The 12,459-nt window shown below is 37.9% G+C and overlaps 2 protein-coding genes across 5 annotated transcripts; one reads left to right on the plus strand and one right to left on the minus strand.

The window, feature by feature from the left end:
- Positions 1-291: 291 nt before the first annotated feature.
- On the plus strand, positions 292-1,241 carry LOC112197365 (ferredoxin-thioredoxin reductase, variable chain, chloroplastic). Its single transcript, XM_024337999.2, has one exon. The coding sequence runs from the start codon at positions 472-474 to the stop codon at positions 994-996; it is 525 nt and encodes a 174-aa protein (XP_024193767.1). The 5' UTR covers positions 292-471; the 3' UTR covers positions 997-1,241.
- Positions 1,242-3,570: 2,329 nt separating this feature from the next.
- On the minus strand, positions 3,571-10,179 carry LOC112197496. 4 transcript variants are annotated; one of them, XR_002935679.2, is made up of 6 exons: positions 9,987-10,179; positions 7,678-8,250; positions 7,533-7,599; positions 4,745-4,863; positions 4,419-4,468; positions 3,571-4,111 (listed from the first exon to the last, which is right to left on the minus strand). XR_002935679.2 is itself a non-coding variant. In XM_024338210.2 (6 exons), the coding sequence occupies exons 1-5, from the start codon at positions 10,091-10,093 to the stop codon at positions 4,449-4,451; spliced, it is 846 nt and encodes a 281-aa protein (XP_024193978.1). In that variant the 5' UTR covers positions 10,094-10,178; the 3' UTR covers positions 3,571-4,111; positions 4,419-4,448. The 4 variants fall into 4 exon arrangements, 3 of the variants coding, with proteins under 3 accessions (XP_024193978.1, XP_024193977.1, XP_024193979.1); XM_024338210.2 differs by having other exon boundaries at positions 4,785-4,863; positions 9,987-10,178; XM_024338209.2 differs by lacking the exon at positions 4,419-4,468 and having other exon boundaries at positions 4,785-4,863.
- Positions 10,180-12,459: the final 2,280 nt, after the last annotated feature.

Below are 12,459 nucleotides of genomic sequence, written 5' to 3' on the forward strand. Positions count from 1 at the left end.
AGCTTTAACCAATGTTGTTAATGGAAGAATCACAATTTTGGGGGAGTAATAATCTATGCAAAAGACAAATCAAGCTAAAAATGGCTGAAGCAAACGTTATAGACCATTCGTTTCGTTTGAAACGATTGGGGAAAATCAGACTGTGGTACTCGCTTAGACACCTGTTGGGATCTGTCTGGTGAAATAGATATCACTTTGCTTTCAGACTTATTTGGCTGTTGTGCAGATTGTTAGCTGAATTATATTTTTAGGGAAAAGAAAAAAGAAAAATGTTATGGTGAAGGAAGATACCAAAAAAATAAATCACATCAAAAAAACTTGAGGAGGAAAGTATCTAAATAAATGTGTATTTTTGGGGTGGGGGTTGGAGATTGAACATAGAAATAAGGAAGCAAAGAAGACTGGTCGTGTGTTTACACAGAGAGAGAGAGAGAGAGAGAGAGAGAGAGAGCAGATAAGAAGATAGAGACGATGAGTATAGGAGGAGGAACAGTAGGGTTATTAAGCTCAGCCACAGCCACAGCCACAGCCATAGGCAGAGCTGCCTCGAGTACACCAGCTGATGCGGGGCAAAGGAATTCACGATTCCCTTGTTGCTGGGCAGCGGCAGGGGCAAAGCTCACTCGCGCACACTACCCAACAACTCTAAATCCAACTCCAACTCCAAGGAGGAAAAGTAGAAGGATTGTTTGCGAAGTCGCTATCGGATCCGATTTATCTCCATCAACATCATCAGAGGTAGAAGCGGCCGCCTCTTCAAAGATCGGGGCTAGGGTCAAGGTAACCGTGCCTCTCAAGGTGTACCACGTACCCAGAGTTCCCGAGGTCGACATCACTGGCATGGAAGGTGAACTCAAGCAGTACGTTGGCCTCTGGAAGGGCAAACGGATTTCTGCCAATCTCCCTTATAAAGTACAGTTCTTTGTCGACGTCGAAGGCCGTGGCCCTGTTAAATTCTTTGCGCATCTCAAGGAGGACGAGTTCGAATACCTTTGATCATCATGGATTGGCTTCCATTCCATATATCATCTATCAGGCTATTTACCTCTTCCTCATTTTCTATCAAATAATAATAGCCGGGTTCGTTTCTCAACTGCACTAGCATCGTATTTTATTTGTATCTATCTATTTCACATGGATCAATTTGTCTTGTCATCATTATTACTATTGCTAATGTATTGTACATTTCTCTTGACCATCTTCACCAATATCTATCTACTTCATCTCGTTACTTTGATCAATATTTTAACATAATTTAGCATTGATGAGTGGATCAAGATTCATAGAGGTTCGTTAGTATATGAAACAAGATTTCAAGATTTTAGATTCTTTGAAATTATCTGGGTACTGGGCGAAATGGGCTTCTAAACTGCAGTGATTGCCGAAGAAATGTGCATGGAGGATAGATAATTGAGTGTGTGGGATGTTGTTCCTTAGTGGTTTGGATACTTTTGTTGGACATTAGTTAAGATAATTGATCAAATATTGAACTATATAGATGATGGGATGTGCCCTAAGCTAGTTTTCTAAATACACATACACCGGGATTTTATCTTATATGTTCAGGGCGGTTACCGGAATTCAATTTTCAATCCCAAGCATACAAGTTCGTGTTACTGTTGAGATTCTATTTTCAGCAGGGACATATACAAACCTATACAAACCTATCCTTGCCTAGAACAATCTATTCAGGACTACATGCTAACTTGGGCATCTCGTCGTATGGATCCATGCTTTTCATGCATATTCTTTTCCTAGTGTTGGATTTCCTGCACCGAAGGCAGAGTTTTTTGTTACTAAAACACATATGTCGGCTATTTTTCTGTTTTTCAACCGTGGTTTTTATGACCATGATTCTCTACTTTGGTCGGTTCCTAGAATTTTAACTGGATTCAGGTTTCTTATCTTGTGTATCCATTAGAACTCTCTGTGTATGAGGTAAGCCCAGAAATCTGAGTATGAGTTTGCTTAGAAAGTGAGGGTAGAAGACTCTGTTCAAAGAAGATTGCCACCTTGGTGATTATGCACATCCATGTTCCGTTTTTCAATATGTTTCATGCTTTTCAAGAAGAAACTAGATGTTTGTTTTGGTTTTGTTGCATTGTGGGCGTTTGTGTAATTAAAGCTCATTGCTATATAAATTTTTCCAGAGATAAAGAGGCAAATTTGGGCCTACACCAATTGATCAGGATAATTGATGAAAAAACAGGACTTTATCTGTTGCTATATGCAGGATAAATTGATGATGTCCAGGATGGTTAGCAGAATTCAATGTTCCAAAATATTGAAGGTCTGTCACTGTTTAAGATTCTATCTTCAGGTGCTCTGACCTGACATAGAATTATGCATGTTCAGATGATAATGATATTTTAGCAAACTTGTGTAAATCATTGTATGGAGTTATATTGCATATCTGTTTTCCCACCGTGCTTTTTATGGATTCTCGCCATCTACTTTCGTCCATTGGAACAGTATGTATATCTGTTGTATCATACTTGGCTAGACTGAAACTCACTCATACCTAGTTTTCTATGTCAAGGCTGGCTTATTTGGCCAATCGGCCGATTTCCTGCTGTCCAGATTATGATGTTTCAACATAACATAGAGAGCTTGTATATCCATACTTGTGAAGTGAAACAATTAGATCAACCCGCACTTAACCTCATTCATCCAAACCATCGTAGAGTTCATAATCTCAAAGTATTAGAAAAGATCAAGAAAATAATAATATTTTGTGCTAAAGAACAAGAAAATAATATTAATATTAACATTATAAACAAATTGGATTTGTTCAATTTTGTGTGTGTGTGTGTGGTCCTGGTGGACATGCTGATAATGACACAGAAAAGGGAGGGAACAAGAGAATTTTGAGTAAGCAAAAGAAGAAACAGGAGACCATCAGGTAATTGAAGTAGTGACTTGTGAGTAGTAGTATTATTCAAAACAGACGCACAGTTGCACACTAGCCCAACATCGAAGCATTTTAGTTCTCACATATTGAAGGATATTTCCGTGATTTTGTGTGTTTTGATTCGGGAAAGTGTAAATTTCACCATGACGAATTATGTCCAATCATCTGTAATTTTGTGCTTTCGAACGAATTACAACTCTAATTTTAACACCTTTTTTCCCCCTCTTCTCGCACGCGTGATATGAAAAGAGTTTTGCCTGTATCCTAAGCTCTCGAAATGAAGACAAAAAGAATAACCGTTTTGGGGTCTGAAATTGACACACAGTACTTCAATAGCAATCCAAAAAAAAACACATCACATTCCATGTTTGATGTTTCATACAAGAACTTGTCCAAATTGAAATCCCTAAACTAATAGCGAGTTTACCAGCTTACTCAAACCAAATGAGAACAAAAATTTGCAACTTGAGCTGAAATGTACGTTTTGATCTTTAGACATATCTGACTTCAGGTTTAGGTTTTAGAATTATTAAAAAAAGAAAGAGTACATAGAAATCATTGTTTTCAAATACAACTTTTTTGTTTCTGTTTCTCAATATGGAAATAAAGAAGATAAATCTCATATTATGATTTGTCATTTTGGAGGAAGATCAGTAGGGGATGGACAAGTCAGGAAGTATATTCTAGTTGAATTTGAATTGGAAAATACAATCAAAAGTTCCATTTTTATATTTAAATTTGATAAACGGAACACAATTGTGCAGTTGTGCTCTGAAAAGTTGTGCAATCCCAGCATGTTGTGTGCAATCTATCAGCTGTACAGACAAGAAACAGAAAGTTATCAGGAAGTGCTGAAAGTAGCTTTTGGACTCCTGTTAATGTCCATGAAACCACCCGCAAACATGAAATCAATTACAACTTCTCCAACAATATCAAGAATTCGACCTTGAACTGCATGCATACTGATTCAAAAATCAATGTCATCTCATACCAGTCAAGATGCACACGTAACTAGTATTGAACAAGCCAACTGAGTTATTATTTTCAAGCATAGTATCTTGTAGGAAGAATCAAAATTTAGTTTTCAGTGCTGTAAAATGATTTGAATTAAAACTACAAGATTTGTGATTTCCCTTTGGTATAGCTTCTGATAACGAAGACAGCCTGCTGCGAATCACCTTGGAACAGACAAACCAAGCTCTGGATCATCAAAGAATAGAAAGGCTTGAATTAGGACCACATAAATTGAAACCCTCGTAATTGGAGAAAAATGCAGTATTGGTGGCATTCCAATTTCAATAACAACATGAACCAATCAAAACTACAGTTTAAAATGTGCTATAGAAAGTATACGCTCAACATCCCAGCATTCATTACAGCGTTCACTAAATCTGCTTTCAGAAGACAGTTCAAATGGCTAGGTAGTGTATAGTCCAACAATAACTGGTCATGTTAAGTAGTTTTGCGAAATGTAATAAGTCAGACACAATGAACATAGATGGCCCACCTCCATATACAGCAAAAATGTCAACATGTCTCACGTACCATCAATTCCATCTGGGAAAAGGAGCAGCTATGTTATCAAACCACTTCTATTTGTTTAGAAAGAATTTACTGCATATGCTCAACAAATTTAAGCCAAAACGGCAGATTATGTATTGTTTGCATCAACTCATACCATCTTGCCATGCCAGCAATAAACATGACCAATTAGTTCTAATTTTCAAGACACTGATAAGTATATAATAGCACACGAAGACTATATACAACTTACTAAAACATGTCTCAATATATACTGGCATTGATGGAATGGAAGTCTCTAAGCTAACATACTCGTTTTTAAGATTTTTGAGGGAAACTCATAGCTTCGTACTTGGTAATGAGTAGCAGGCCTTCGCCTTAGCCCTGTCATCAGCCCTCATCAAATTCCGCCATTTGTCTTTCAAATCAACCTGCAAATGTAAATTAAAGAACAAAAGCATGTTTTTAGAGCAAGCATAGCCAGAAGAGCAATAAAGAAATCGAAAAACAATTGATTAAAGGAGTCATTCATGCAATTATGTTGACAACTATCGCAGTAATCAATTTCAAATCATACTTCTATGAGTACTCAAAAATCAATTTCAAATCATGCAATCATTCCGTTTTCTCACATTTCCAGACTAGTTTTAAAAAAAAGGAAAAAAAGATAGGAAGGTAAACAGCCCCAGAAGTTATCAACACAAAAGGTCCAAACGAATTAAGAGTTCTTGAAATGTGAAAACAAGCATAGAGATTCAAAAGGCTACAAAGTCATTAAAACTTAATTAGCATGAACAGGTGCAATTGCCAATGAGAACAACAGAAGGAAACACTTTGTATCAAATTACTTGTATTCAATCTAATATCACCAATCACTTGTTCAGATATAGCCAAATAAAAACATCAAGCATGACCCTTTGTGGGATTTAGCTTCAATTATGCAGAAATAACCCTTCGTGGGATATGTATATGATTCACAAAGCAAATATCAAAGATTCACCAAGTATATCATGTAGACTATATATTCAACAGCGGGATTTCTTATGCAATTTTTTTATCCCCTGAAAAATACTAACATCGCACAACAAAGAAGTGCAGATAGATCACGACTAAGTAAGAGCACCACAGAACATCCAAATATCATGTAATTTCCAAGGATAGTTAACCTAGATTCAAGTAGAGTAAAGAAGATACCAAAATTCTAACATAGAGAAACCAGAGAACATAGAATGATCAAATCCTTGAACTCGAAGAACATCAATTCAAGAAAAACCTAACTCTTGAAGAAAAATATAAGATGCAGATGATGTGTTTGAACGAAACCACAGAACCAAAATTTAGCGTAAAACCTCTTGCAGAAAAGATAAATGAGTGCTCTAAATACACAAAAACTAATAAAAGAATAAAGGAATAAAAATAACAGAAATTTTAAATAAAACAAACTCTACAAATATAAATAAAACCAAAACAAGATAACAAGTGCAATAACTTTTGAAAAAAAAATTAAGAATAAAAACCAGTTGCTAGTTTCAGATCTGATAGGTTCATAATTTCATACATTTTTATACCCTTAAATGTAGGATTCTAGACTTAGAACTTGTCATATTTGAGTCATTTACTTTGTCTTTGTGTTTTGTAGGTTAAATTGGAAAAAGAAGGATTTGGAGCTTAAGTCAAACGCAGGATTGAAAGGATGCTGGCCATTCTGATCTTCCAGAATTGTCTCTGTTTTGCTTCAACTTCAAAGATTAAACTGTACCTTCTCAGAACGAATTAGCAGGCAAGCCTTATACCATTGGAAAGATACGGATGTTAGCTTTCTGAGGAATTTTACGGAAGTGGATTCGCATTCTTGTGGAGGAAGTTATGATGATTTAAGTGAACCTAGTTCGGGAAGGCAGATTCTGACGGATATGCATTTCGGAATCTGACTTGTGAGGCCCAAGTCCGTTGATCTTAGCACCCGAATAGAATAAGACTGAACGTGTTTGACATACTTGGAGTAATTACTTGCATTGACTATAGTAACCTTGCGTTTTCTTTGGAGAGAAGAAAGCAATTCCAAGTTGGACTAGAAGACCCAAGAAGCCCAAGTCAAATAGGAATTAAAAAGAGATATACAAGGAGAAACCTAGGCCGTTTTTGAGAGACACAAGGTGTGGCCTGGAGAGCAGATTGAGAGGCAACAAGAGCAAGAGGAGTCACCTCCATCTTTATTCCTCCTTCACTATATTTTTCTTAGTTATTGTTATCGTTTCTTTTTGCTAAATTTCTAAGCTAGGGCTGAGATGAAGCCCCTAGTATGACTATTCTATTTGTTTAGTTGGTTTGCCATTGAATTTCTGGATTTCTATGTTAAACTCTTAATCACCGTTTCAATAGAACTTTTATTCAAAATCTTTGCTCGGGATCAATAAGACCTAGGTTTTGTTTATTAGTTATTTGGTTGGAGAACATGATGCTTGATCAAAGAGTAGATGTTTTCTAGGGTGCCAAAAGATAATTCAATCTTGTGATTAAAGAGTTGTGAATTGAGAATACAAGTGCTTGATCATAGTCGATATTCTTGTTTGCATGATTTCCTAGTTCTTTTGTGCTTAATGGAGTTGAACATGTTTGCTTGAACCTGATCATTAAGTGGAGTAAATTATAGTTTGGCTACTTGAGTTCTATACATGATCAATAAGTTGGAATTCATAAGTTAGAAGAACTTTGGCATATGTCCGGGATCAATAAGGCTTATGTACGGGAATCATTAGCATGAAATCTAGGGAATTCAATGGTTGTCAGCTAGCAATAGAGTAGAAGTAGTAGGTGGTGGATTCAAAGTCTTAGCATTCAACTCTCATATTTTTCAACCTTCTAAAAAACCATTCTCTCAATTCTTTTGTTTCTATTCTTAGTTGTTTAGTTATAATTTCAATCATCACAATCTTCCCAAATGTTTGTTTATTTTTGTGTTCAATTGGTTATTTGAGTTAGAATCAATTTGAGTTTCAATCCTTGTTGGAACGACCTCGTGCTTGCACTAACTATACTACAATCGATTCGTGCACTTGCGAGTAATCATTTAAAACACAACAAGATCAAAGGCATTTACATTAGTTCTGCCATGGCAAGCTTTGTAGGCTGGATCACCCAAAATCAATTTCCAATTTGTTTTATACCTGCATCAAACAAACCAATAAATTCACCTAACCACGTTCTCATTGAACTGAAAACATATTCATTACCAAAAGACTTACTTTTTATAACCATGCCTTAAAGCCTCTTCTTCTTCTTTGGTCCATTTTCTATGGAACCGTCTTTCCTTGGTTTGCCCAGCCATTGGAAGTGTTTTCTTTGGAGAAGATGGCTGCAAAGCCATCTTTTCCTCCTCGTCACTGATACCTATGACTACATCTGCCCCCTCAGGTTTTTTAGAAGTGGAGCTCGAAGCAAGGTATTTAAGGTTCATCAATACATGCTTTTCCTCCTCATCATCACTGATAACTATGACTACATCTTTCTCCTTAGGTTTTTGAGAAGCGGGGCTCAAAGTGAGGTACTTGAGGTCTATCAATAACTGCCTTTCCTCATCATCCAGCCTATAAAAGGCATCCAAATCTTCGTGAAACTTTTCCATGAAAGCCACAGACTTCTTGATACCCCCAGTCAAACTCATGGAATTATCATCATCTTCCATGTTGAGTGAATACTCATCATCTTCCATGTTGAGTGAATGCAAGCTGTTATGGCTCATGGACCCCATAATAGCCTTAGTCGCCATGTTGAGTGGCCTTGGTCGCCATGTTGAGTGGCCTTGGTCGCCATGAAAACTGTCAAACAAAAAACAACAAAGTTGAAATTTCTTTTGAAGACAATGCAAATAAGGTTTCATGTCCTGCCTTAGCAAAACCATGAGCATACATGAAATAAGAAAAACAAGTCATCTATTCCTTCATGACTTGTCAAATTATCAAAAACTAAAACGCACATCCATACTCCTCTTCAAAGTATACTCAACATAAAACCCAAAATAGATTTACAAGATTTTGCATGCTTATAAATCGAGATAACAAAAGCTAATCACCTTCAGTTCTAACCAGAAATAACAATGAATTGGAAATCAACTTTTCCTCCAACGTCAATTTAGAACAAAGATATCAAAACCACATAACACTAAAATCAAAAGAATCACAATTGCTAAAACAATATAGCAAACAAATAAATTAAGAAGAGGTTGTTTACAGAAAATCAAAATAAAAGAAAAGTCATTCATGCAGCACAAAACATCAGATAACAATAGGACAACCAAAAGCACACAAAACCTCATGTACTCAATTATTAATGATTTATTTGACCAAGAAAAGTAACACAAAACACACAACCGTTTTACAAAGCCATGATTTTAAACCAAGCATAACCCACTGAGCATTAAGAAATCAAAGTAAAAGGAGTCACTCACAAGTTCTAAGCAGAACAAAAAGAATGGATAACATCACCAGCTCAAGTAGTTCAATGCTTGGATAACACTATTTTACAAAACCATGATTTTAAACCAACATAACCAACCGACAAAACTACCACTCAAAGATCTTTTACCCGGAACCAGCTGATAACAAACTGACAGAAAAAGCCCAAATGCAAACAACTCCAACCAAACTAGTAACAGACCTTACTCTTCACCTAATCTAAATCCTACGACAAACCCATATCCATAAGATCAGATTCTCACTTCCCCCTCTGAAAAGCAGTACCCAAAGCTCACCAAAAAGTTGTAGTCCACCTCTCTCTTTTCTCTCTCAAAACCGCAAGACATCAACAAGCCCCCAAATCAAACTTCTTCTACCAAACTTCCTGACAACAGTTCCTCTTCTCCTTTCTCGGTTTCTCACAGCCACAATTCTCTCTCTTTCCCCCTCCCTTGTTTCTTAAACATTTCTTCTCCTTCTCCCCCTGTCTTCTGTTCTTTCTAAATTCCCCTCCTTTTCTTTACTCTCTCCCCTATCTCCTCCTCGTTTCCCTGTCCCCTTTTCTTCTTCTTTGTTAACAAAACAAAACAAAATCAAAATGTCCCAAATTCGAGTAAACATCAACTTTTGAAATAATTTCAAAGCTCAAGTTGAAAGTCCAACTTCCAGGGAAGAAAAAGAACCTGGATTGCAATTAACCAAAACAACAGCTACGGTTCCACTACATGCCAACCATTAATAGAGCAAAATATGCTTTCAAGGAAAAAATGAAATAGAACAACCATAACCAACCAATTGCTGAAAACTGATCTACAAAGATCTATACCCAAACTCAAGTACTCAACATATTCAGACCAGTATAAAGAAAAAATAATAATAATAATAAAGGAAAAGTTTATCAAACTCGAGTAAGATAAACCAGAGAGGTTTTCAATTTCAAAGAAATTAACTACAGCTATCTCATTCTTGAAAACTAAACCGTAAACAAAAACAACGAGTGCAAAGAAACAATTACCAATCCAAAAGTACAATATGGAATTCTGGTTTCAGTTAAGATTAAAGAAAAATAACAACTATTGCTTTGATACTCACTCTCTTACCTTTGTGAAGAGATCCTTCTATAATTGGTAGAGTAGGTGGCCATCAAAAGACCAAACGTTAAAACTCGGCTTCTCATGACAAGTCCCAGGAGTAGAAGTAGCAACATATCTAAGAATGATAACCATGATTAGACGACTTTAAAAAAGCTAAAATATAGAATCAACAGGGATAATCTCTCTTACCTCGGTTGGGTTCCACTCGAGAGCCGTTGCTATATGTTTTGTTAGAGAGATTTGTGTAACTGAAGATTTGTGCAATCAAAACTGATCATCAGTTTTGAATCTTTGTATTTATAAAATTGAATAGTGTTTATAGCTGATTGTAACAGTAGCATAACAATCAATATAGCTGATTGTAACAATAGCATAACAGTCAATTAGCTTAGCTATATAATTGTACATTGTAATCAGATTGAGAATACAGAAAACACATTTTCTACATGGTATCATAGTTTAGGTTGCTTACCTCCTTTCGATCCAATATCTCTTCCTTAGTCGTTCTTCCTACTCTGCGCCTCCCCTCCCTCCCTCATGGCCAACCCCACTGCTTCTTCCTCTTCTCCAAACACTTCCAGCTTTATCAAACTCACTGACACCAACTATCTAGTTTGGCTTCGGCAAATCAAACCTTACCTCAATGGCAATGATCTCTGGTGCTATGTTGACGGTTCTAAACCTGCTCCCCCATCTACCATCATGTCCACCCCCTCTGAGGGCCAACCTGCTGTTCCTATCCCCAACCCAGCCTACACCAAATGGTTCAAAGAAGACCAAATCATCGTCAGCACTCTCACCACCACCCTCACTGAAAATATTGCTCAACTGACCATTGGTTTCGAAACCTCCAAGGACATTTGGGATTGTCTTCAGCGCCATTTTTCCCAAAAATCAGTTGCCAGTGCCTCTACCCTCAAAATGCAGCTTCTGGATCTCCAGAAAGGAAACCAATATGTTGATGCATATCTCCGCCAAGCCAAAGCCATTGCCGATTCTTTAATCTCCATCAACAAGCCTGTTTCTGACGAAGACTTGGTCATTGCTACTCTCCACGGCCTTGGACCCGATTATGGCATGCTCTGCACTGCACTCACCGAAAACCCACCTCTCCCTGACTTCTCTGAGCTCCGAGCTCGCATCCTATCCTTTGAAGCACAGCAGATTGGTACATCTGCCACTGGAATGGCCACTGCGCTCTTCAATCATACCACTCCTTCCCCTCGCCGTGACCACCGCTCCTCGGCCCCTCGTCCTTCTCACTCCGGCGGCCGGTACTCCACTGGCCGGAATCGCCGCAGCGGGGCACGTCCGCCCTTTTTCCAGCAGCAGCAGTATGCGTCTTTTCCACAGCACCAGCAGCAATTCATGTCCCAGCCTGGCCCCTTTTCTTCCCCTGCCTGGGCCGCACGTCCTGGGCCTCCTGGGCTTCTTGGCCCGGCACCTCAGTGGTGCCCTAATTGCCACTCCAACCAACATGGGCTTCCTCAATGCCCACACCGATTCCCTGGCCCAAGCACTGTTGCTCCGTTTGCTGGAGTCCATTATGCACCTGACCCCACTTGGTACCCAGATACAGGCGCCACTCACCACATGACATCCATGCTTGTTACTAATCCTCAATCTTATGGGGGGCCTCATAATGTTTATATGGGTAATGGGGACTCAATGCTCGTTTCCCATACTGGTAATCTTCCCTTGTCATTAGGGTCTTCCAAATTCACTTTACAAAATGTTTTTCAAATTCCATCCATCCGTAAAAATCTCCTTTCTGTAGCTCGTTTCACTAAAGACAACCTAGTGTTCTTTCTTTTTGCTCCCAATTTTTATCAAATCTATTGCTTACGTACAGGTCATCTCTTGTTTCAGGGCCCTTGTAAAGATGGTCTCTATCCGCTTACTTTGTCAAGCGTCTCCACTCCTCCACAAGCCCTTGCCTCCATTCACTCCTCCATTTGGCACAATCGTTTGGGCCATCCCTCTTCAACTGTCTTAGCTCGTCTAGGTTCAATAATTGGTTCAAAATTATCTTTTCATTCCTTTTGTAGAGATTGTGCCCTTAGCAAATCTCATCAATTACCTTTTAATTCCAATAAAGAGTCTGTTACTTTTCCATTTCACATTATTCATAGTGATGTTTGGGCTTCATCTACTCTTTCTGTTAGTGGCTTCCGATATTATGTTCTTTTCACAGATGAATTCTCCCGTTACACTTGGATTTATCCCATGCGTCGCAAAAATGAAGTATTCACTCATTTTCAAACCTTCGTAGCCATGATTCAAAATCTTTTTCACCATACCATAAAGATTCTTCAAAGTGACATTGGGACTGAGTATGTTAATCATGCCTTCTCTCATTATTGTAAATCCCTGGGAATTCAACAGTGATTTTCTTGCCCATATACACCACAACAGAATGGACTTGCCGAGCGCAAACATCGCCATATTGCCACAATGACTCGTAGTCTTCTCCTCACCT

This window comes from Rosa chinensis, chromosome 4, assembly GCF_002994745.2.
Source record: "Rosa chinensis cultivar Old Blush chromosome 4, RchiOBHm-V2, whole genome shotgun sequence".
Classification (NCBI taxonomy): Eukaryota; Viridiplantae; Streptophyta; class Magnoliopsida; order Rosales; family Rosaceae; genus Rosa; species Rosa chinensis.